General features: G+C 39.1%; 3 protein-coding genes across 5 annotated transcripts; 2 read left to right on the top strand and 1 right to left on the bottom strand.

Annotated features, from left to right (window-relative positions):
* Nucleotides 1-4,147: 4,147 nt before the first annotated feature.
* On the top strand, nucleotides 4,148-9,186 carry LOC109208588 (ferredoxin-thioredoxin reductase catalytic chain, chloroplastic). The gene is made up of 6 exons (XM_019371718.1): nucleotides 4,148-4,437; nucleotides 4,852-4,964; nucleotides 7,310-7,359; nucleotides 7,486-7,557; nucleotides 8,400-8,460; nucleotides 8,834-9,186. The coding sequence occupies exons 1-6, from the start codon at nucleotides 4,332-4,334 to the stop codon at nucleotides 8,876-8,878; spliced, it is 447 nt and encodes a 148-aa protein (XP_019227263.1). The 5' UTR covers nucleotides 4,148-4,331; the 3' UTR covers nucleotides 8,879-9,186.
* An 854-nt stretch (nucleotides 9,187-10,040) lies between these two features.
* On the top strand, nucleotides 10,041-13,942 carry LOC109208586 (ankyrin repeat and SAM domain-containing protein 6-like). 3 transcript variants are annotated; one of them, XM_019371715.1, is made up of 8 exons: nucleotides 10,041-10,165; nucleotides 10,251-10,364; nucleotides 10,571-10,698; nucleotides 10,947-11,020; nucleotides 11,154-11,656; nucleotides 12,505-12,585; nucleotides 13,344-13,406; nucleotides 13,685-13,942. In XM_019371715.1, the coding sequence occupies exons 2-8, from the start codon at nucleotides 10,320-10,322 to the stop codon at nucleotides 13,757-13,759; spliced, it is 969 nt and encodes a 322-aa protein (XP_019227260.1). In that variant the 5' UTR covers nucleotides 10,041-10,165; nucleotides 10,251-10,319; the 3' UTR covers nucleotides 13,760-13,942. The 3 variants fall into 3 exon arrangements, with proteins under 3 accessions (XP_019227260.1, XP_019227259.1, XP_019227261.1); XM_019371714.1 differs by having other exon boundaries at nucleotides 10,042-10,165; nucleotides 10,568-10,698; XM_019371716.1 differs by having other exon boundaries at nucleotides 10,043-10,165; nucleotides 10,568-10,698; nucleotides 10,971-11,020.
* Nucleotides 13,943-14,175: 233 nt separating this feature from the next.
* LOC109208587 (zinc finger AN1 domain-containing stress-associated protein 12) lies at nucleotides 14,176-15,505 on the bottom strand. Its single transcript, XM_019371717.1, has 2 exons — nucleotides 15,293-15,505; nucleotides 14,176-14,706 (listed from the first exon to the last, which is right to left on the bottom strand). Exons 1-2 carry the CDS (start codon nucleotides 15,395-15,397, stop codon nucleotides 14,257-14,259), a joined length of 555 nt encoding a protein of 184 aa, XP_019227262.1. The 5' UTR covers nucleotides 15,398-15,505; the 3' UTR covers nucleotides 14,176-14,256.
* Nucleotides 15,506-25,436: the final 9,931 nt, after the last annotated feature.

The raw sequence follows: 25,436 nt of genomic DNA, 5'->3' as shown, positions 1-25,436 counted from the left end.
TTGACTTGGGACTGGCGCAACCGCATCATAACATACTTACAAGAGGGAGTACTCCCTCAAGACAAAAAGGGAGCCAAAGAGCTTCGAATGCAAGCGGCCAGGTACATCATCTTAAATCACGACCTATATAAGAGAACGTTCGGAGGCCCCTTGGCGAAATGCCTAGGGCCTAATCAGACAAGGCGTGTGCTCGAAGAAGTACACGAAGGCCATTGCGGTACCCATACAGGCAATAGAGCCCTCGTCAGATGCCTCATTCGGGCGGGAAATTATTGGCTCACCATGAAAAAGGAAGCCGCAGATTATGTCAAAAGATGCGAACAGTGCCAAAAATACGCACCTATGATACATCAAGTGGGCAAACACCTCCACTTTGTTACTTCACCATGGCCGTTAATCAAATGGGGAATGGACATCGTCGGACCCATCCCAGCAGGGCGAGGTAAGATACGTTTCCTTTTAGTTTTAACTGACTACTTTTCCAAATGGGTGGAAGCAGGTGCGTTCACCCAAACACGCAAACAGGAAGTCATCGTATTCATATGGAAGAATATCATATGCCGTTTTGACATCCCTAAAGAAATCAGTTGTGACAATGGGCCCCAATTCACCGAGAAAAAGACCACCGAGTTCTTCGAAAAATGGCACATCAAGAGAATACTCTCCACGCTACCACCCCGCAAGCAACGGTCAGGCCGAATCCTCCAACAAGACAATACTGAACATCTTAAAGAAAAAGCTCGAGGACGCTAAAGGGTTATGGCTGAAATTGCTACCAAAGGTACTATGGGCCTACCGCACCACGCCGAAAACAAGCACAGGCGAAACGCCATATTCACTAGTCTACAGGACTGACGCCATGATACCTGTTGAGGTCGGAGAGCCCAGCCTAAGGTACTCCAATGAAAGTGGACAGAACAACGACAAGAATGGAAAACAAGACCTCGACGAGGCAGAAGAACGAAGAGACATGGCTTACGTAAGAATGGTAGCCCAAAAAAAATAGGCAGAAAGGTACTACAACAAAAAGGTCAAAGTACGACCACTCAAAGTCGGAGACTATGTTCTCAAAGCCAAAACACTGGCGAGCAAAGATCCGAAAGAAGGCAAATTAGGAACCAATTGTGACGGTCCATACAAAATCACTGCAGCAGCAAGCAAAGGAGCATTCCAACTAGAAACAATGGAAGGAAAACTACTACAAAACAATTGGAACGTCACTCACCTTAAATACTTCAACTTCTGAAAAGGACGCCCCTCAAATCTTACTCTTTTTCCCTCGCCCGAATTTTGTCCCAATTAGGTTTTCTCGATGAGGTTTTTAACGAGGCAACGAAGGGGACGTCTCTAAGTTTAAAGTATAATTCATTGCCCCGCCTGCCGATTGTCTCTCCAGGACGAACGATGAAGGGACTAGACAGGAAAACTTCTCCAATATATGTATGAAATGGACATGTATAGTATTCTCTAGTGAATGAAATAAAGCAACATTTTGTTCTCTCCACCAACATATTCTCCAATGAGTGAAATAAAGCAATATTTTGTACTCTCCACCAAGACATTCTCGAATGAGTGAAATAAAACAGCATTTTATTCTCCATCATTTTTTGAACATTCGACGTCGCTCGAATTACCTAACATTCGACCTCACTCGAAATACATAACATTCGACCTAGCTCGAATTACTTAACTTTCGACCTCGCTCGAATTACATAACATTCGACCTTGCTCGAATTACTTAACATTCGATCTCGCTCGAATTACTTAACATTCGACCTCGCTCGTATTACTTAACATTCGACCTCGCTTGAATTACTTAACATTCGACCTCGCTCGAATCACTTAAACATTCGACGTCGCCCAAATTACTTTATACGGCCTTGCCCGAGTTACTAAGATCTACGATCGACTACGCCAAAACATTACACAAGGAGCCGAAAAGCCAGAGACCCCCCCCCCCCCCCACAACAAACAAAAATAACAATTCGGAGATACACAACAAAAAGGTAATCATTTCATTACAATTGTTATATTACAAAAGGTTTTTACAAAGGGCTCGAAGACGCCCTCACAAAAATAGCAAAGCAAAAACAAAATAAATACAATAGCCCTACGGCGCGTCATCTCCCATGGCATACTCCTCGCTATACCAAAAATCAAAGGCGAGCCTGTCCGCATCATCATCATCAACATCGTCCCCGCCAGGCGTACCGGGATCATAACCGCAGGCCTCACGGGCTGCACGTGCTTTAACACGTACACCCTCGAGTTCTGCCTCGGAAACCTTCCCGTTAGCCTGCGGGGACATGTACACATCAAGCTGGGCCTCGGCATGGACCCACATCTCATACAACTCCCGCAGCACGACGGGATAAACTGAGGTATGAGACGTGGAGGGTTGCGACTGCCGTCGCACTTCCTCTGCCCTCGAAGCAACAACCTGTTCGTTCAATACGGACAACTCTGCCTCCAGATCTTGGATCCGTTCTTCTAATCTCGCTACCTTGAGCGACGACGTCTCCACCTCACTGTCCCGCTCAGACCTACAAATACGGATGGCGTTTTCCAGAGCCGCTACTTCAGATACGGCAGTCAGCCTGCCCTTTTCAGCAAGAGCCAATTCATCAGCCTTAACGCTCAATTCACCCCTCAAATCGACAACCTCCGCCTCTCTTCGCCCAAGCTCGGCAGTCAAGGCGGCCACCCGCGCCTGAAGGTCGGCGTTCTCGGCCATCACTCATCATCCTTGGCCTTAAGGGCCGCCTCAAGTTCACTACATCGACCAATGGCCCTCATCAGCTCGTCATCCCATTCTTTCAACTCTTCAACCTTCTGCACCAACTCTTCCTCTTTTTGCTTAAGCCCGTCGCGAAACAGCTGAAAATCGCTATCTTGAGTGAATACGTCAGCCAATGTACGGTGCTTGGTGCGGTACTCTTTGTACTTAGATGCCAACTTCCCAAAAATGGTCGTCCTGCATTCATCCCTCCGATCGCGCTCAATCTCCATAATGAGAGTCCGACATGCAGAGAAAAGAAAGTCAGTTTACGAAGATCACACATACGAAACAAATCCCAACAAAAAAAAGTACTGTAAATATATTTTATATATATTTGTATATACACTGGAAACCCCTTTAGTATTTTTCCTAGTCCCCCTCATCAACAAAAGCAGGACTGAAGTGCTGGTTTTTGTAGCCTGCTTGAGTGCTTTAGTTACCTGATGGACCAGCGTCGAAATTAAGCTCTTGCGATCACTCTCTTTTAGTTTTTTCCAATTCAACTATTGTTCACTTAGGACTTAGTAGCCTGCTGGTTTTTTATATTTTTGTTTTTTAAATTTTTATTACTTGTACACATCAACCTACAGTTTTAACTTTTTCAAACTCAATTCTGCCTCTTACCTCTCCTTTTCAAGCAAAAGCAAAACCCCTCCGATCACCCCTTCTGCTCAAAAATAAAAACACATTTTCAAACGATTGTTTTAACCTTATTCTGCATTTGCTCGAGCTCGACTCCGACAGTCCAAATCGGCGACGATTACTGAGTTTGAAACTCTTCTTCAACTGAAAGGATAAGTTTATTTGAGTGAATTTTAATTTTATTTGAGTAATTTTTTCTTTTGAAAATATTAACGTAGCAAAATAATTTGGTATCAAACTTTTGCTTTCTGCGAAGAGTTGTCGAGCCGAAAAGTAAACTTAAAGTTTGTATTTTGCTGATAAATTATCATACCTCATTTTTTATATAGTTACACGCCGAACTTTATCACTAGTAATTGGAATGTTTAAGGCAATGGTGGTCCCGTCATGTTCAAATCCTGGGTTCTCTATATACAGGTGCAACGAGTTTCAGTATATTATGCTGGAACTTTTCGTATTGCAGCAAAACAGTGGCTATTTTCAATGACTTGCAAATACTGACTATTTTTCAATGACCAGTCCGAAAATTGGCTAGCCCGTGCTACTTTAACCAAGCCTAGTAAACAGTAGGCCCAATAGAGTATGGACCAAGTCGAAAAGCCCAATCAGAGAAAAGAAGTGCAAAAGCCCAGGCGAAGTTGCGTAGTAAGGAACGGAAGCGGGTGAACCGAGTGGCTCTGTAATTTTCTCCGACGATATTGCAACGTGTGGCGCTCACGATTTTTTCTTCACATATTAGGTGAAATAATAAAAAGGACAAAGGGATAGTATATATAAATATCAATACACGCTGTACGAGAGAGATCTTTTTCCTTCCGAAGTTGTGGTGGTTCACGGAATCATACTTTGACTCAGTCGAAAACTAGCACTGAAAAATACAGTACGAGGCGATTACCTGCCGATTTCCGCCATGAGAACTCTTCAAGCGTCCACCTCCTACAGCGTCGGCTTTGGGATTTCATCTTTTGCTACTCTTCCTAAGCCTTCTACTCGTCGCGACGTCACGGTAGCTAAAAGTAATCATTTTTCAGCTTCACAGTCATTATTTCTTCTCATTTCCTTTCTGTTGCATATTTTTGTTTTCGATTTTTGAATTATTAGTTTGTTTATGGTGATAAGCTCCTGGAATTGGTTCCATGGAGACTTTTGATGTTAAAAACTAGCTCGAACTTTAAATTGTTGCTTCACATTTTAGTTTCGAGTTTAGAATGTCTAGACTGCTACTATAGATCTTGAAGACCATTTTAATCACGACATAAAAGCATGTTTAGATTTACTTGTGATTTTCCTAAAAATGAAAATAAGGCCTCCATTCTGCTACATCAAAATTTGATTATGAACATAAAATCAACAAAATTAGTGCAAGTTTAATCTATTAATTATACTAAAATGACTAATTTCATTGGCGTGTTGTTTGTATATATATGTAGTGGAGCCATCAGAGAAATCTGTTGAAATCATGAGGAAATTCTCGGAGCAGTATGCTCGCAGGTCAGGAACGTATTTCTGCATGGACAAGGGCGTGACTTCTGTAGTCATCAAGGTACATTCGTTTCCCTATCACAATTATTTTAATGATCATTATCATTCGATTGCTTACTGCTGCTGTAGTAATAACCTCTATTCTGCATTTTCTATATGGACTTGTGTGTTTATGACTTTTGCGTGTGTTTCATATCATATTTTCCTATTTTCATCTCTTGGTACTTGATTATTCTTTTCTATTTCACTTACTGAGATTATGTCTTAAGGATTAAATTTGGGACAGAGCCTTTGTCTCCATGAAATCTGTCTCCAATAGCTGCTTAATCTTGTTTTATTATTTCCTCTATAATTTTGTGACTGTTGCATTAGCAACTACCAAAGTAGGTCAATGTCAAATTCACTATTTCAACGTTGGTTTTTCTTTGTTAGCTGGTAAATTACTGTAAAACTAATATCTTGATGTCAAGAAAATGCTACCTTGCTTTTAAAGGTTGAATAGTCGGTCACTTCTGCCTAGGTATCCTTCCGTTAATATGTTTTAGGTTAAGGTGCGTTTTTGTGTATCTTGTAGAAGCATGCTTCTATGTTGGTTGGCGAGCATATATGTGGAAATCCTTGAACATAGGGGATATCAAAAGACATAAAATGAGGATAAGAGAGAACTATAGTACAAAGTCTAGTTATATAATAAAGGAGAGGTGTAAGAGGAGGAATAAGAACAGAGAACAATGGAAAAGAAGGGGTGGCTTAATGTATAAAATGCCAATCTTGGCTCAAAGAAGGGATAAAAGTTGAGAAAATTTTAATAATTGAGTAAAAAGATTTTTCATCTCATAACCAAGATAGATGAATAGGATATATCACTAGTTGTTTCAGAAAAGTGACAGTTAATAGATTGAACAGTACAAGCCAATCACACAGATCAATCAAACATGCTGTCCTTATTTTGAGGTAGAACAGGATGGAATGCAATCCTTTCTTTATGAAGAGCCACGAGGAAGTTGTAATGTTATAGCAAACCATGGAATAGCTAGGGTTGAAGGACAGCTATGGAACTAGAAGCTCCAATATCAACAGGACAAGGGAGTGGATAAGAAAAGTCTTTTGATAATATGGAAGGGTGCTCTTCTAGATTGTGCTGGGGAAGTTGAGGATCATCTTGGTGTTCTTGGTTGTGTTGGGTTACCTCCAACATTTACCTATTAATAATAATAGCTACCCCACCAATAAATAACAACACAATACTACCCCATCGGGGTAGAGGTAAGGTCTGCGTACACACTACCCTCCCCAGACCCCACTTGTGGGATCTTACTGGGTCGTCGTTGTTGATAACAACACAATGCCAAAAACAATAACAGTTAACAGCAACCAAGGTGAGGGGGAAGTTAAATCCAAAATCAAGAAAATGATTTAAAGCCTCAGCGACATCAAAGTAACATATGGAAAACATACTTGTCCAAGGAAAGAAGTGTATATTATATGCAGCTGTGTAGGTATCCTATTGGGTTTTTATAGAGCTTCAAAACGCAAGGATGTTTCCAAGCATGTGATGGAACTTCCCTTAGGAGTATCTTTTATTACTTTGATAGCAAGTAGTTTTAGTATTAGTTTTATCTGATTATTTGATAGTCATTATGACTTCTCCCTTCTGGTGGTGGATGCTTTTTGTCTTACAAAGTTTCTAAATTATGTTGCTCCACAAAGAATGGAAATATCACCTTTCCAGAAATTTGAATCAAGAAGTTATTTAAGAAGTTTGTGGGCTAAGCATGAATAAATGTGTCATACACGAGACGCCGTAAATATTAATAATATTGAGACAAAAGAATATAAGTCATTTACAGGACCCAAGTCTAGATTCATAGAATACTACGACTAACCGGAATATCCTTATTCTTGAAAAGTAATTTTTGCTACAGAGACCTGTACATTTTCCGGTCTCTATTGTTCTAAAATAATCATTACCTTTCTAAAAGAAAAAATAACAGAACCATATAACTTTAGTTCAAACAAAGCTATCTTAATATATGAGAATTAAAAAGAAAGTGATACTTTAACCCCCCCCCCCCCCCCCAACCACACACACAGACACACACAAAAAAAAATGAAGAAAGGAAAAAAGAATGATAAGTGCCAAGGAACTCCTTAACTTTCACAACTTATTAAGGTGTTTTACTAGAATAACATGTAACAAGCATATCACGTTTGACTGATTTATGCACATATCAAAGGCATTCATTTATGTCTTTGTAAACTTAATATTAAGTTCCAATTTCCATTTAGGTGGAGCATAGACTGCTCTTGTTAGAACACCCAGTGGTCTTTATATTCCTCATTAAAACATCTGTGTTTATATCGAGGACGGGATTTAATTAATGGTATTTGTTGGCATATGCTTAGGGATTGGCAGAGCACAAGGATACGTTGGGTGCGCCACTCTGCCCCTGCAGGTAAATATTCGCTCCTAACACATTTGTTTTGATGGTTTTCATGCTTTACTCCTTACCAGTTACCACAGTATTTGTAATTGTTATTACCATGACCTGTACCATGTTGTTATCATTTTAACTTTTCAGGCATTATGATGACAAAGCTGCAGAAGCGCAGCAGGGCTTCTGGAACTGTCCATGTGTACCGATGAGAGAGAGGTAAGATGTTTTTCCTTGTATCTATAGACTTGGTTCTATTCTGGTCGTTTCTGCTTGCTGGGGGTAAAAAGAAAAGCAGAACTTGAGGATCTCGTTAGTAAAAAATCAATATTCTGCATTCTCTGTATTCTGTAATGATGTTTTCCCCCTTTTCTCCTGGAGATACTAGATGTTGGGTTTGCCTTTAACTTTTTGGTACAGATGAGGCTTCATTAGGTGTTATTTGCTTTGAGTTTCCAGACATTGGATATCTGAATAATAAAATCTTTAGAATGCATGAGAGATGTTGGTCAACAACTACAGCTTATGGGTGCAGAACTTAGGGATAACTTGTCTGTTGCCTTTGTGTCGTTTGCCATTCAATGTTTCTAGCTCAATTATGTGTGCCATCATGTATATCTCGTCATATCCATTTTAGTCTGTATTGTGTCAATCCAAGTAGTTGTGGACGTTACGGCCTAGTATTTTATCATCTATAAAATCTCCAACTAAGTTTCTGTTTTAATCAGTCTACTTTTTTTTTGATGAAGTAAGATAATTTCATTAAATGGCATCAAGAAGATGCATAGCAAAAAATATACAACAAAAGTGTGGCTGCTCATATACAAAAACTTACATAACTAATGAGCATACACAATCCCAAAAAGATTCAAAGCTAGTTACAGGGGCATGGTTTAACCAAGTAAATAAATTGACTAGACAAGTTGCTTTAAGAGAGTGATTAGGAGTTGAAATCCCATCAAAACATCTGCGATTTCTCTCATTCCAGATGCACCAAATTTAATCAGTCTACTTTTGTTGCCTTATTGCCTTTCTTATCCTCCTTAAAACTTGCATTACAGGAAGGAGTGCCACTGCATGCTTTTTCTCACACCTGATAATGATTTTGCTGGAGAAGAACAGGTACATCAGCTTGATTTCTAATTACCTTCTTAGGTTGGGTATTTGGTCATGAGCTCTTTTCCTTCGTTTTTTGGCTACCTTGAGAGGAGACTAGGTTATCTAGTGAGGTAGGTCACTTCTGATCATGTGGGTTAATAATAATGAGGGAATGATCTGATAAGAGAAAATGGGAGTCGCAATTGGCAACAGTTTTTCAATAATGGCATATGATAGCATGAGTTTGTTTACTCTATTCTTGATATATCAGACTCCAGGAGTCTATGGTAAAAGGTAAGGGTTACTATTATCTGCTGTTCGTGCCTCATAACTGGCTAGTGTCGCCTTTGCAATTATATCTGCTACTAAGGTTAGTGTTCTGCCTTTTGCTTCGCAGGCGATTTCTATGGAGGAGATTAAGGAAACAACAGCAAACATGTGATGCTCCGCCATATACTTTACTTGCTATGAACATTACGTTTTTGTTGTACATGTATATTTGAGTAGTAGATGACGAGCAACGATCAAAATTCTGATGTGACATGTTGCTGAAATCCCATCCAGTATATTGTGTGGTGTCAAATGAGCTTGGGTGGGCGAGTACAAGTGCGATGTAATCTAACCGTCGTGTGATGCATCAAGATTGTATGAGTCGTATAGGGTATTTTGGGTGGCCTCAGCTAAAGCAAATCTTGATTTTGGATGGAAACTGGCTTTTATAATTTCCAAATGATGCTTTCTGATGTTCAATCCCTGGTGCATGATCTGTTAATATTAAAATTAAAATACATCACTCACTTTCGCAATGTAAGCCCGTTTATATGCAACGTCAATTATGATCATGGACTTGATGCGCTTCCTCCAGGTGTGATTTACTGGTCTGCACTGCTCAGATGCCTATACCAAACATGAATTGAGGAGGGAGAGAATCTCTATTCATCAAAACTTTTTACGGTTTTCAGTTAGCGAGAACAAGGAGAAAACAAAAAACATAAAGCACAGAGTTTATACCAAGTAAAAGGGGAAAATAAGAAGACCATTAATATTTGATAACATTAAGGACCCATAATAAAAGGAACAATGAATTTCTCTTATTACACGAGTCCGTTCTATGGTTCTACCTCAGTGGAACTACATAACTCGAATACCACTTTTGTACATTTTACTGGAGAGGTAAAGAACATAGGATGATTTCAGTTAAAACTTAAAATCAGGATATTTCACCTTGTGGACCAACATACCTTCATTTTAGAGTTTAAAAACACTTTCTTCAGAGTTACCTAGTGTGATGGGTGAATTACTAAATAGGATGATTTCAGTTGTTTTGTTAACACTTGGATCAGACTGTTATTGAAAGAAAGTTGGAAAGAAGTATTAATTGTTTTAAACGATGAAACAGAAATTATAGTCAAAATTTAACTGCTCGTGGAATCAAATACTGAATTTTGTACAACGTGGCATGTATGGCATGTCATGTAGGGTAATAACTTATTCTCACTATTTCAACTTAATAAAAAAAATACATGTCTTTATAAATATAATTATTATGTAGTTAATACACACAGTAAATAGTACAGCATTGTCAAGTATGCGTGGCACAAGACTGTGGGGGGTGTCAGGGGACTACGGTTGACGCGCGCTCGACAAATAAATGGAGAAAAAGAGAGACAAAAGAATCTTATTGCGACCGTACTAAAGACTAAAGTCCGGAACTATGGATTAAAACCAGGTATCTGATTCTTCGTCTAATGCGATTCTAGGGTTCCTTCGTTTTTGACTCTCGATTATTTAATCTTTAGCTGTATTCCTTGCAGATTTTGTGAATGATCAATCCAAAAGGTTATTAGCTGTGCTTTAGCTGAGACCGTCTCAAGTAAACGAAAATGTCAAGGCCTCAGGTTACTATCACATTGGGCCGCTCTGGTCAAGTAAGCTTTCTCGATTTTTCACTCTTATTTTGCATCAGAATGTTGTTTATCAAGCATCAGACCTGTGTTCCTCCCTTATTGGAATTTAGTTTCGCCTTTTTTTACAGAGTCTATTCTTTTAGGAATTTACTACTTAGTTGCTTTTTAGGGTTCAATCATCAATGTTCCTAATTAAACTTTTTTGCGACTCTAAAAATCCGAAGAAGGTGGTGAAGCGATCGTCAGCTTCTCAGGGAACTGGTTTTGGTCAACAAACGTTGTCAGGAGGCAAAAGATCACTAGGAGAGACCTATAGAACTGACTCTGAGGATCCTTCTCTATCGCTTCGCAAACGGTACAATCTTTATTTTGTTGCTCCGTCTAATAGTTTTGGTAGAGCTAGTGTTGGCTGTTTATTTTTTTAGTTATGTTTTGACTGATTCAGGTGATAGTAGAACTATCAGAGACTTATGAACACATTACATTTAAACTATTGGTAACAGTGATACTGAATGCTTATGTCTTTCTGTGGTAATTGATGACATTGTGAAAGTTTAAGTTGCTCCAGATTGAATTGATTATCATTTTATCTGAGAGTGGTAGTTTTGCTGCCATTTTTTTTTCAAGTGTGCGGGGGTATGGAGGTGCAGGGGATTCCAGATATGGTGGCCCTAATGGTATTATCTTATTTATCTTTTGGTTTCATCTCTTTTTCTTGGTTCTTTAACTTTTGATAAATACCTTTCAGTTTCACGTGTTAGTCCTTGGTTCACATTACCTGATGTTTTCTACTGTTTCTGTTATGTGAAGATGTAAGGGTGGGGCAAAATGACCTCCGACTGAAACTAATACGCAGAAGAAGGCAAAAGGAAATTATTCTGGAGATTGAAAAAAGAAAAAAGGAGCAGCATAAGATGATGGCAGAAAGTGTTCGATCGGCAGAACAGTCTCATAGGAAGCTTGTCACTGTCGGCCAACGATCATCTGGAGCTAGTGAGTTGCATCAGATGGAGGCAATGAGATCCTCCTATGCATCACAGATTTATGGTGGTGTAAGACCAAAATCCCCAAATAGACTTCCAAAAGATTCTAGAGAGATCTCGTCACCAAGCAATATCACTGCAACTCAGCATGTACTATCAATAAGGCCAGCTGAAACCTCAAGAGCAGTTGGTATGTTGAGAGCTGACCTCTTGAACCCTTCCCCATTAAAAGGTCTTACCCCTATGACCATGAGGTCCACACTAGTTGCCGGGAAATCGATGCTAGGTCTTTCCTCTGCAAACGGAAGCATGCTACAAAGCTCATATCCTGTATGAACCGACTTATTATTTATTTACTGCTTTTCTATCTTGTATTATTTGTGGCACAGTTCTAGTCTTATCTTGTATCACGTACACTACATTTTGACTTCAACTGGAGAATGCAAAATTAGGCATTCTATATTTTTTTTCAGAAGACAAAATTGAGCATTCTATATGACATTCAAGATCCTGATGTCTGACCTCTTTAGTTATTGTCTATCTGGAGAACATCACAAACAGCTTACTTAAATTAGTAGATCATTTATGATGATAGATGTTTCTTCTTGCTTGGTTCTAGTGCACATCTGGCATGCTTCCTAGCACTTTAACAAATGGTTTCGTTTGTCCAGATTGTTGCCTATATTTACCCTGTATGCTGGAATTTAGCACTGCTTATATTTTGAATATCAAATGTTTGATGAAAGTTGAGTAGGTATGGCATTGTTAGGGCATGTTCAAAAATGCCTAGGTGCTAATGCTCGTTCGAAATAGTTGTCTCTGTTGTTTTACTATTATCAGAGCGATTTTCATCACGTTGTTATTCCCCTGCCTGCAACATATAGGAAGCGTCAAGGCATTGGTTGCATCCATGTTCCTAGTACTGAAAGTATTGCGGGTTCGAATACTTTTGAAACCAAATTGTCTATTCCCATGTCAATTTCTTCTACGTTGCCTGTTAAATAGGACCAAATTAGTTGTTATTCTTCACGCTTTATGTTTTTTCTCATACTCCACCATTTAACAGCTATTGTGGTTATAGTTATATTATTTCCCTTTACGCTTGGAATGAGGAGAAAAGAGAATAAATATTTGAAAATGGACAGGATCTTAATATTTTTCTATCTGGTGTTGTACAGGATCCACCGCCCATGACCGTGGTCAGTCTATTAAATTCCCTGGGTTTGGGAAAGTATGCTATCCACTTTCAAGCTGAGGAGGTGAATAGTACTCTTGTTAATTGATGAATAATGCGTTTTGGTTTTGTCATGGTCTATTTGTTATTACATTTCAGCCTTGTGAACATTTTTATTATCAATATTGGTACTGTGGCATAGAAGCTTTAAAGGCCGAACTAGTATTTTGCAAAAGTAACAACATCGTGATTAAGTTGTATCACATTGTTGGATGGAGAACTTCTATTTCTTTGTAAAGAAGGCTTTGTTTGATCAAAAGCTATTACAAAGAAGTTGATCAAAAGCTTTAAAGGCCGAACTAGTTAGCACGCTATTCACTTTTCAGAGAAGTTGGAGAGCTACTGCTGGATACCTTGTGTAACGTGCTATGAACATGTGACGTGACAAATCTTCCGATATTTGTTTTTTATTTATTGTGATCACGATATCAAGCTCTTAATCCCATATAATATCCTCCCTTTTTAGCCATATGCTCATCATGGCCTTCTAATCCGAGATTATTTCTTGTCATCTTGATGTGTCATTGTGTAGAGGAAAGCTGCCTAATTGCTATTCCCTATTAAAATGGGTGCCATTAACCCATAACATTCTCAAGCATTTTCTATTTCGCCCAACCATACCTTTGTGACATAGTTCAACTTTATAATCAGTCCATCTCTTTTATTTGTTTGTTCCCATGCATCAATTTTTGTTGTCATTTGAGTGGTTTTATATACTTCACCAAGAATTTGAGAGATCCTAGTTTAAATCTTTTCTTAGTGAAGTCTGTTTACCCATCGCAGATAGACATGGCGGCATTGAAGCAAATGGGGGACCGTGACCTGAAGGAGTTGGGGATACCTATGGTAATTGTGATTTCAGTCATCTTATTTTGGGAAAAAAAATCATTACAAATTCGAATGCAAGTCAATATATGCTGATTTTGCTAAGCACAATGACCTATTCTCTTCAACAGAAGAGAAACGGATACTTTTCTCGTTGGGGGTGTGGAGAGGGGCTTAACTTCTCTTCGTTCATATGTGAATTGTAGTCTAGGGTGTGGAAAAGGCACAATGGGCTCCAAGTGCCTCTTCAATTTTTTATAATACTTGCTCTTAATTGTTGCATTCTGGGGTATTTGCAGGGACCGAGGAAGAAGATTCTCCTAGCTATGCTTCCCCAAAATAAAAGAGCAATGATGCAGGTGGTAGGAAGGTAGTTATGTTTGTTGAAATGTGCTTGGAATTGCTTTGTAGCTGAAGCTTTTGAACTGGTTGTTCCTGGGAAATGTATATAAAGGACAGTGTTAAAATTGCCGGAGGAATATTGTGTATAGCAGTGAAATTCTCTTTGTTTTTGGCGGAAGAGAGCGGGGTAAAACAGCTGCATCATTTTCTTTGTTTGATGTTTATTTTAGAGAAAAAGTGTTCAAGAGGAGAATATTTTCTTAAACTGTGCGTCTTATCAAAGATGTCCATATAAACTGAAATGGAGGAAGTGCTATATGTCAAGCGTATGAGAAAAGAATGAAAAACATGGTAGGATCCTGTTCTGAATTTAAAATTATTACCTCCTTGTGGTTTTATAGGGGTTATTCTTTCACATTTGGGTTGTTCTGGAAAGAAAAAAACCATGTAACAGAACTAATGAGCAGTTAAATGATATAGTAATAATTACAAATGACAATTTTGAAATGTAGCAATCTTTCTGAAACAATCAACAAGCTTTAACAGAAGGGGTGGTGGGGCGTGAAGCTGATGCGCGGCTTTTATTCCCACAATCATTCCCACTCCTTGCCGCCAGAGCAATCAAAAACTTGTTATTAGCCGATGGCTGGGATAATGAAGAATTCCGTTTGCAGGCGTGATCAGCAGGAAACCGGTGCTTGAGGCAAACTTGAATCCTGCAACTCTTGCAAGTGCTGGTGTTTGAGAATGTCAAAATCTCCTTGCATCTCTTCACAGGGCAGGTAGGTTTCTTCTTCTTCTTGGGATCACAATCCCCAGATTTCTCGTGCTTTTGCAATAGCACTTTATCGTCTTCACCTTGACAACCAGTAGTTTCAATAGACATGGAACAGATTTCGCAAACCAAAACTTTTCGGCTGTTAACGTCGGATTTTGGGCATTCGTGAGACTTGCATGATCTGTGCTCCACACAAAATACCTGCACGGAGTTCAATGAAGGTAAAAAGGGTCAAAAAAACTATATGAAATGTCGGTTATATCTATGTTAGCAAACAATGGCGGAGGCAGAATTTCCGATAAGAGGTTCAAAAATTTTCGATAAGAGGGTTCAAAAGAGAAAAAGTTAAAATATTAAAAGAGATTACGGCTAGAGGGAATTGACCTATTGACCTTACAAAACTTTTGAATCCCCTTGACCACTAAGCTATATTTTTTAGTTATATCAAAGGGGATTTAAAATACAATATATAGAGGTACATAACATATTTTGCCTTATATATGTAATTTTCTGGCGAAGGGCTGTTAAATCCGCCCCTCTTGGCAAAGTCATGAATTTACTCTAGACTTAACGAAATTCTAATCTCTAAGTATTTGATACGCGTAATTCCGGACAGAGTTAACCATAATGATAATAAAAATACAAGGAAGTTTGCTAACTGGAGTATGAATCTCCCCAAAATATAATGGAAAAAATCAAACATTGAATAATTGAGGAATAAATTTGGAGCTTTCACGTATAATACAAAATCCTAAAATCTACGTGGGAGGGGTAAGAAGTAGCAAACCTTTTGACAAGCATCGCAGGTAAAGGGGAGAAAATCGAGCTGACGGCAATCAGAATGTTGGCAATGGCTTCCTAAATCTGGAAAAGCTTCTGTTCCTCCTCCCATGTTTTTCTTTTCTCCTTCGCTTTTCTTTCTTCTCTTACTTGTCGGAATTTTTCCCAGAATGCAGTTTTCATGGCTATATATAAGAGTTTAGGACTTATTGGTGCTGGCTTGGGCAATAAGACAGAATAAATTACAAGTCGGCTTTCCTAATTCATGTGTGAAACTAAATCTTAAAGGAAGCCGTGGAGGTGCGACATACGCGCTTTCGTCACCAATCGGACCCGGGTCGGTCAATGTGGTCCAGAACGATCCAGAAAGTTCATGGCTGACGGAGCTCCTTTTGTGCTTGCTTGGATAGAGGGAAAACTCAGGGCCCAAGCCTTATTTTCAGGCTGAAACTTTGGTCCTGATTTGTTTGGATCATGCCTACAGTCTGGGCTTAATTTTGGTATTTATATAAGGAATTTTTACCTCCGATAGCAAAGGTTAACACCTTATTTATTTTAAATAAATATCATTTAAAAAAATTATATTCTATAGATACCTTTTAAGGTTTATAGCAAAATATCTAATTTTGGTACCCCCTAGCCCTAAGCCATTAAATACGCTATTCAGTTACACTATTTTATTTCTCTCTCTAATTTGATACATGTCATTCTCTCTTCCAAATAATAACGGATTCATTGACCGACCACCACTTCTCTTGGCAACGACAATGTCGACGGATATGATGCCTTCTCACAAATACCAAACCTCAAAATCCAGTAATTATCAATTACCAGAGAATCGGCCATGGTATTCAACGCTGGAGCTTAAAAGGAAGAAGAGGGTGGCCAAATATAAGATATATTCCATGGAAGGAAAAGTTAAGAAATCATTCAAAAATGGTTATCGTTGGTTCAAACATGTGTCAGAAGCAATGTACATGATGCGTGGGAAGTGAGATTCAGGGTTTTTGCTCGACGGCGGATTCGCCGGAAATTAGGTTTGTTCTTGAACAAAGACGACGGAGGGCTGAGCAACTTGATTTTCTGTTAATATATTTCAATGTATTCTCAACGTATCACGCTGTATTTTCATGTATTTCATTGTATTCATTGTCTTTTTTTCATTGTAATTCAACGTATCTCGTTGTATTCTATGTATTTTATTGTATTAACTTCTTTTTTTCTCATTGTATTTCAATGTATCCCGCTGCATTCTATGTATTTCATTGTATTCACCGTCTCGCTATATGCCATGAATGTATTCATATATTTTTTTTAATTAATATAATTTATGTATTCAGATGTATTATATAATTTCTCTGAAGATTGCTATGTTTTTGAATATTTTTCGGTTGAGAATCTTTTTTATAACTGAAAATAAAAAATTTGTGTGTTATAATTGAGTTTGTTGAGTTATATTAGGAGTCTATTATGTTAATTGATTCATTTTCCGTTTTAAAAATATTGTAATCCCCTATTTCACGCCGTGAATACAGTCGAATACAATCAAATACAATAATATGTCCAGTGTAATCCCATGTTTCACTCCATGAATACAGTCGAATACACTCGAATACAACAACTGATTAACTGGACTTCCCTGATTCACGCCTATTTTTGCTGTATTCATGAATACAATAGCTTAAATACATCAAATACATCTTATAACCACAGAAAATGTATCTATAATCCGTAATATAGCAAATGGTATTTATAGATGGCTAATTACTACTAAAAGATAGTGCTTTATGAAAATTTCCCTTTATATAATTCTCGGCCTGAGTTAAGTTAGTTAAGAAACATTCGCATCCTATAACAACACATAACAGAAATTGGCAATCTTTTAGCCTTATATTAGGTTTGGCAAAGATAGTTGTTTACCTTGAAAATAGTATTGACAATTATATTTGATTTTGCGGTTCTAAAAATATGTGATTTATTTTAATACTAGTTTTAGGCAATAGATACTCAGTGTAAGTAAAGAGAATAAGAAATGCAAACCAAAGCTATCATAAAACCGAGCCTCGAGCTGGCTAGAACAGAAGCTTCGAGGTGGTAAGGGCAGTTGGCAATGAACTGTTGATACCCAATTTTTTCCTATATTTTTTATATATGCAAAATACTTTCAAAATAGCATGTACAGGCATATATAAGCATGCCCCAAAGTTTTGGTATTTTTCCTTTATTTTTTAAGACTTTAAAACCAATTTATTGTCTATTTTAATACTACAAAATTCAATAATTATTCCCAAACTAGCATTTTTTTAGTGAATAATTTATTTCGTTCTCATATTTACCCTAAGATATAATTGGGGTAATTTTTGTATATTTTTATACATTTATTTGGTATTTTTTAAGCTAATTGCATATAATTGTAATTATAGCCTATTTTACGATTAACAGCATTCTATAATTATAAAATCACTTTTAGTATTTTTACATTAATATTTATATGTTATTAATTGGTCCAGTACCTTTAATTTATTTTCAAGTCATTTTTTACTATTTTTATAAATTAAAAGGGGAAAACTGGCTATTTAAATGACAGCCCTTTTGTGTTTCAATTTTAGCCCAAATTGGACCCCAATCACACCCTAATCAAACGACCCAATTTTATTATAACCCGACCCATACCCTTTCTTATCATACCCAAACCCGGTCCCCATTTAACCCATTTAATCCCAGCCGTTGATCTTTTAGATCAACGGCTCCCCTCATCCCTTTCCTTTTTTAATTCAAACGACCCCTTACCCTACCTCATTTTCTCCTCAGCCGCCGCCTCTGAAACCCTCCACTCTCTCAAACTCTCTCAAGGGTTCTCAAACCCTAGCCGCCTCTTGCCGTCTCAGACCAGAGATCCACCGGAATCTATGGCCACCAAAGCTATGGGGATCTCACACCCACCCCCTGGTGCTCTTATACACCGGTTTTCTGAAGATTCAAGGCCTGACCTTGAAGATCTCTACCCAGATCTCCTTCGATTCAGGGTTCCATGGTCGTCTCCGGCTTTACTCCGGCATATCGTGGACGTTCGAGCCTGAGTCTAACTTCTCCGGCTTAGATCCACGAGTTTTCCAGGCCTTTCTCACTTCTAGGTTTCTTCTGAATCCCTAACCTTTCGAGGTTCTCCTGATTTCTCTAGATCTGTCCTAGATCTGTGTTTATCTTGGGGTCTCAAACGTTTTCTCAAAAGTTTCTTTCAAAACTTGCTTTTTAACCTTTTCATCTTCCCCGATCTAGGGTTTCTTTGATCTTTTAACATGCTCTACTGTGATTCTTATATGTTTCTTCTGCTACGTCTCTTCTATGATCCTTATGTGTTTCTTCTACTGTGTTTCTTCTACCTTGTTCTTACGAGTTCTTCTACTGTATTTTTTTGCATGATTGTTCTTTATTATGTTATTCATGAGTTTCTTCTACTGGGAAATACGTGTTCCTTTATGATTTCTGCTCTTATTCCGTTAATATTTTTGCCTGACTTACTTGTCTTCATCTCTAGACTCGATTAATGGTAAAAAACCCTAGAATTTGGGGGTTCATTCGAGTTTTGAGGTTATTTGTTATGTGATTTGTTTGTTTCTTATCTCTGAACGTGTTGATTTCAAAACCCTAGTCTCTTTGGACCTATTTGAGTTCCTGAAGTTGCTTCCTCTACTGTTCGACTGAGTTTCGAGATCTTTGTGTCAACTTTGTTTCTTCATACGATTCTGACCTCTTTACTTGACCTTTCGCATGCTATCTGGTATTCCCTCTTCTCTGAGATGACTACCATGTTCCTATGGTCCTCTACTCACTGATTTTCTTTGATTGCATGACACTCTTCTTTGTCTTAAATCCAGCCTCGCATGCTTAATGTTTATGCACTCTTTATAGGTCAAATTTCCCTCTCAAAATAACCTTGATTGTGGACTGATTTCAAATCTCTTTGTGTAATTCTGATTGCACTCTTGAATTGATTCTTTCCTTTATTGTTTTGATTTCCTTTGTTTCTTGGACTTGTTGAAATATTTTCCTTTCGACCCTGCCTTTCTACTTAAGTTGATTTGATCCCATTACCTTAATTACATTAGTATGGGATTCTTACAGACCTTTCCTTAATTAAGGTCTAATGAACTTAACCCCTAATACATGTGGTATACTCGTACTGTGCTGAAAATATTTCCTTATTTGTCATGTCCAGCCCTGCGTGATTTCTTTCCTTATTTAACACTTGCATGCTACCGTTTGGTTTAATTGCTTTATTAAAGGAAGTCTTTGATACTGATTTGATTTTAATAAGACACATATTCCTCCAATTATGTCTGAATTACAGTCCTTACCTTATTTCTGCATGTTTCTCACACTATTAATACCCGCTCTTTTATTAACACCCAAAAACAAGAAAAAACACTGGAGTCTTTTCTGAACTCACACTCACACACAAAGTATTCTCTCTTGTTGTTTGTGCTGTGGCTTCTTTGCAAGACTTCTGCTCTCTTTTGCTTGTCTCTTTCTGAAACTGGTACGCCTTTATTTAAACTTTTGCCTCATCCCTATGTGTTTATTCTATAGTCTCATTCTTTTGTGTAGTTTGCTGTTCATGCTTCGTAACTTATGCTAAGTATTTTTCCTTTCTTTGCTTCTGTTCTCATATGAATCCCTACCCCTAATCCCCTTTATGTGTTGAGTTGAAACCTTGGCCTGACAGTATCCCAATTACTGCCCAGGCCATGGTTTGACCTTCAGTAGGTCCTGACTCTCCAATGTTTGGCTAGTGGGCTGGTCAGGGGTGTGCCAGCATTCTATATTGCTGGGCATGACCACCAGCCTGCCTTGGCATCCCCTAATTCCCTCTATTGCACTTACACTTGTTCCTAGATTCTAGGTTCTGCCCCCTCCAATGAGCCTTGCCTTGGGACCTTGAGTTCCCTCTGAACTTGGACATTGGAGGGCTGGCCCTTCCGCACTGCACTTTAATTCAGTTCTGTAATGATATCTGGGTGTAAGCATTGCCTGGAGTTCTTGAAACTCCTTGAAAATTTGACACATTCCAGATAAGAGAAAGGCCTTGAAACTTGGTCCCGGCAGTTGGCTCATATCATATTGTTAGACCTTGGGTCTGAATTAGGCTCCTTGGATGCAGCTTAAAAGCTCTGATGTAATTTTATTCTCTATTTGATTCATTTGGTCTGTAATAAATTTGAAATAACTTATGGGGATTTAGTAAAAAGGGGGAGGGTTATCTGTGTATGCATAAGGGTAGATATCCTGCCTATAGGAGTTTTTCTTTGAATTTCTGCACTTTCATATGTAGAAACCATGCTCATAGGAATTCTGCACTTTCATCTATATAAATCATGCTCACAGGAATTCTACACTTTCATATGTAGAAACCATGCTCATAGGAATTCTGCACTTTCATACATATAAAAATCATGCTTATTTCTGCACTTTCATCTATATAAATCATGCTCACAGGAATTCTGCACTTTCATATGTAGAAACCATGCTCATAGGAATTCTGCACTTTCATATGTAGAAACCATGCTCATAAGAATTCCGCACTTTCATATACATAGAAATCATGCTCATAAGAACTCTGCATATCATATAGATATCCTGCTCATAAGAATTCCGCATGTAGGAACCATGTCTTTAAGATTCTGCATTTTTTTTGCATCTATCATTAGGCAAACAGTTATAGGGCAAAATAATAATCAATTGCATCCTAGATACCATGCTCGTAGGATTTTCTGCACTCTTGCCACGCCTGTAAATTTTGGAGTTTTATCAACAATTTGCTTGTGTAGGTGGCGATCCGGTATTTTCTGAATCCTTATGTAAGGAATTACAAAAGAAATTCTTTCAACAAAGATGTGAATTAGGAAGGATTGGTCGACTAGCGTGTAAAATTAACAACGCTAGAAAGCATGCCTATAGGAACTATCAACCCAATCTGAATCACTCGCTTTAAGATTAGTCCGTCAGTAGTAACCAAATACAGAACTCGTATCATTCTGTTAAAACTGGCAACTTTCAGTAATCAGTTCACTTCCTTATTCCTGAAACCAGTAGATGCCATCACCTAGGCAAACAAGTTAGTAGTTAATTAATTGCACCAGTCTTCGATAAGTTACAGCCAGGCGAGCCTAATGCGAACTTCTTGTCTAAAAATATGTAATGAACCAGCCTGCCCAACGTTACGCATAATTTGGACCTAATCAGTATATGTAAGACGTGCTAAACTACATGATTTCTGTGATTAAAGGAGGTTTGTCTGAGCCATAATTGCTTTTTGTGCTCCCATAATTGTTTTATGTGTTTTGCCTGACGCCTTAGCATTTTAACCTTTTGAACCTCTGAAAAGCCAAGATCCCTCCCTTTAGGATTAGTGGTCCTAAAGCCTCCAGGACTGATAGGCGGGACGGGTAATAGCACGCTGTAGGTAACGACACCATTTCGCGCTTAATACCTTATCGGGGTGGGAAGGGTAGACATGGAGATGATGATCACACGATAACACTACGCGTACGATTGGTTACCAGTGTTGTGTGGATGATCCATGTGATTTATAAACCTAGGACCCCTTGCCTTGTGTTTAATATCAATAAATTCTGTCTTTTCAAGCACCCAAAACTCCCCTTTATTTTTTTTACTGCATTATCCCTTTTCCTTCTTTATTTATAAATTCCAACATGCTTGTTAGCGACCCTTATGTGTAAATTTAGTTGCATACTTGTTTACATTAAAGTCACAACATAGCATGGCCGGGAACCACACTAGTGGATCTTGAGGGGTGCCTAACACCTTCCCCTCGAGATAATTTCTAGCCCTTACCCGAACTCTGGTTTTCCAATTCAAAATCCTTCTTAGTGTCCAAATGCACTCAATCATTAGGTGGAGACTCTTCAATTCCAAAAATCCAATTCCCAAACGGGAATAGAGTTGTCTTCCCGAATGTCGTAAACCCGATTTCGCGAGAAAAAGGGGGCGTCGACAGCATGGCGACTCTGCTGGGGATTTCTTTAGGCTTTTACCATTACATGTTATTCGTGACTTTATTGCTTCTTTATTGCTTTTATTTAATGTCTTTATCTCTCTTCTACTTCGAAACTGACTTGGCTTTTTTGTTCTTTCTTTAACACTTTCATTTACTGTTTTCCTCCAATACCGTTGTAATTTTCGAGCAATTATTGTAATCATTATGAACGTGAAAATACGTGACAATTTGTTTTATTTTTTGTAATTGCATCTTCAACATCATATTCCACTCATGCCAAACAAATACCATAGCAACGCTTGATGAGTGGTTGCGCTCTTCCAATATTATTACCCCCTAAATTTTGGCAAAGGAGTATTTGCGGTAAAACTAGTCGATCAGCGGTGCAGTCGACGGTTTCGTGCCTTTCCCTCTTGAGTTGTCCGCTCAAGGGTACCGGTCTAGCACCCCATAGAAACCTTATTCTATTTAACTGTTCATGCATCACTGTCAAACCTATTCGAGTCAGTTATGTTGTCCACATAATGACTCTTTAAGATGGCCATATCCAAAGTCCACTGGGTTCCCCTGGGACCCAAATGGACAACACCATACTCTGTGCATTTATTTGGAGAACTAAGTGCTGTTTATGCCAATAATTAATTTAAATAGTCGAGTCCGGTAGGGGTAAGGGACTAACGCTTTGTTTTGCAGAAAATGAGGCATGAAGTCCCCAGATTCGGCATGGTAACCAATATTCACCCGAGGTTGCTAAGATGGTGGGAGGACCTTCATTCTAGTGACCGGACTCTCGGACAACAAAATCATAGAGGCTGCGACCTTACTGGGACAGTGATAGATCGGTATTTTGATTTGGGGACCTTGAAATGACCCCGCTGCTCGAGGAAATAGGAGGGTTAGCCGGTATTCCTTGGGAGACTCCGGGTTTGCTCATGCCAGAAAACCACAAGGGTAAAGGTTTCTTCAAAATGATGGGGTTGAAGAAAAATTCAGATTTGACCTGTTTGAAGGACTCCTATGTTCCTTTCGACTGCCTGTACGAGAGGTACGGTCATAGCAAGTCCTACCGCACCTATCCAGACGAATTCACCCTCACATCATTGGGGCATATCCGCGGGAGAGTTTTCGTCTTCATGTCCTACTTCCTGGGAATGATAGTGTTTCCCATGAAGGAGGCTAGGATCTATACCAGACTAGCCATGGTCGCCAAGACACTAATGGAGGGGATTGAAGGGCAACATTTCAGCATAGTGCCCATGATTGTTGCAGAGATCTACCGAGCTTTGGAAAATTGTCAACGAGGGGCCAGTCATTTCGAGGGATGCAACTTATTACTCCAACTCTGGCTTATAGAACATCTCCAAAAGGGACGATACCGTCAAGAGCTTCCGCGAAGGACGTGGAACGATCATATAGCCTTTCACCGTCCCAATAGAATGAACTATATGCCTGACATGTTTGCTCGGCCAGGAGATGCTCGAGGATGGGTAGAATTGTTTGAAAACTTGAAAGAAGGCAAGGTGCAGTGGATGTTCGAATGGTTCCCCACTGGAGAGTTCATCATCCGCTCTCGGGATGCTCCATTCCTTATACTCATTGGTCTGAGGGGAACTTATCCCTATGTCCCTCTCCGAGTCATGAGGCAGGCAGGTAGGAAGCAAGTCGTACCAAAGGTCGAGAAGATGAGTCATTTCAGGGCTGATTTCCAAGACGACGACAGCCCATACAAATGTCAAGCTCAACAAATGTGGAACAGCAAGATCGTCCTGGAGAGGGATTCCATGGAACCTGACAGGTATCATGCCGGCTACACCTCATACTATCCAGGTTGGCTAGAGGAAGATCATGCTGGGTTAGGACAGCCCGGGTCTGTTCGAGGTCACAGGGTCATCGACGAAAGGGCTGAGATACAGGTTAAGTACAACCAGTTGCGCAAAAGGATCAGGGAGTGCGAGAGTGAGCATCAGGAGATTCAGGAGGCTAATCAAAAGTTGATCGAGGAATGGAAGGATATGGCTATCAGAGCCAACAAGCGCCTAGGGCATTTGGAGCGAGGGTTAGTAGAGCTAGAAGGGAAGTTCATCCGGAGGATCGAGAATTGCCAAAACGCCGAGGGTAATGAAGGAGGACATTTGGCTAGGCTTATCTGCTGCTGGGATTGCGTGAGCTGGTGACGCTGTTCGATGGAGCCAAAGATGCTGAGTCTGGGGAAGGTCCTTCTGGGACCAAATAGTTAGAAGTTTCTTTTCTTTGAAAAGGCCAATGGCCATTAATGACATTTTTACTTTACGCAATTTTAGTGTCGTTTTGGGATTCGTCTTGTTTTTATCAATAAAATGAGGCATTTAGCATTATAAGTTCTCCAAATCAACTTTTCGCTAGGCCTACCTCTGGCACAACGAGGCACCCAATTTAGGACACAATTTATATTTTTATAAAATGTGTTTCAATACCGCAATATTTTTTCTCAGAATCCGTACTGACTTGCTACCTTTTTTGTTTTTACTTTTATTTTTTATTCCCCTCCCTAAAAGGTTAGTTCGTGCATTCTGGCATCGTCAGCTTACTCCACAAGATCTAAGGGCCCTCCACCTCCTCATCCTCCAAGTCCTATCAAAAGCAAGAACAAAGCAAAGATGGAGAACGTGAACAACATCAGAAAGGACGACTCAGCTGAAAGGGTAGAGGTTCCTCAGGGTGTTCAGGTATCCAAAGAAAGTGTCGTGCAGCTCGAACAAAAGTTACTGAAATTTCAAGAAGAATTAGACCAAGTTCGGAACTTGGCAAGTCTGTCATTCTCCCTCACGACTCCAGACATCAACTTTCCCAATGCTCAACACCCCATACCTCCGCAGAACGTCCCAAAGCCGCAGAAATAACCCGCTACTTATCAAAATTGCAACACATATCACAACAACACTCCACTCCTCATCCCTGAACCATCAAATGATCATCCCCACCACACTCCCATATATGTGGAAATCATGCCACAATACACTCAACCCATTACAAACACACCAGAGTCTGATGACAAAGACTCTCTCATCAAGAACCTGGTAGCTGAGCTCAAAAGTTGACTAGCCGGGTCCAGGGCATGGAAGGAAACAAAGGCATTGAAGGGTTGAATTATGAG

Source organism: Nicotiana attenuata, unplaced genomic scaffold, assembly GCF_001879085.1.
Source record: "Nicotiana attenuata strain UT unplaced genomic scaffold, NIATTr2, whole genome shotgun sequence".
NCBI classification, from domain to species: Eukaryota; Viridiplantae; Streptophyta; class Magnoliopsida; order Solanales; family Solanaceae; genus Nicotiana; species Nicotiana attenuata.
This window is presented reverse-complemented; position numbering and strand designations above follow the sequence as displayed.

Excerpts from the sequence above, each read along its gene's own strand:
- LOC109208588 (XM_019371718.1), top strand. The coding sequence starts at position 4,332 with ATGAGAACTCTTCAAGCGTCCACCTCCTACAGCGTCGGCTTTGGGATT. Across the intron at positions 7,360-7,485 it reads GCGCCACTCTGCCCCTGCAG|GCATTATGATGACAAAGCTG; the intron begins GTAAATATTCGC and ends TTAACTTTTCAG. Across the intron at positions 7,558-8,399 it reads TGTGTACCGATGAGAGAGAG|GAAGGAGTGCCACTGCATGC; the intron begins GTAAGATGTTTT and ends CTTGCATTACAG.
- LOC109208586 (XM_019371714.1), top strand. The coding sequence starts at position 10,320 with ATGTCAAGGCCTCAGGTTACTATCACATTGGGCCGCTCTGGTCAA. Across the intron at positions 11,657-12,504 it reads TGCTACAAAGCTCATATCCT|GATCCACCGCCCATGACCGT; the intron begins GTATGAACCGAC and ends GGTGTTGTACAG. Across the intron at positions 12,586-13,343 it reads TCCACTTTCAAGCTGAGGAG|ATAGACATGGCGGCATTGAA; the intron begins GTGAATAGTACT and ends TACCCATCGCAG.
- LOC109208587 (XM_019371717.1), bottom strand. The coding sequence starts at position 15,397 with ATGGGAGGAGGAACAGAAGCTTTTCCAGATTTAGGAAGCCATTGCCAA. Across the intron at positions 14,707-15,292 it reads CCTGCGATGCTTGTCAAAAG|GTATTTTGTGTGGAGCACAG; the intron begins GTTTGCTACTTC and ends AACTCCGTGCAG.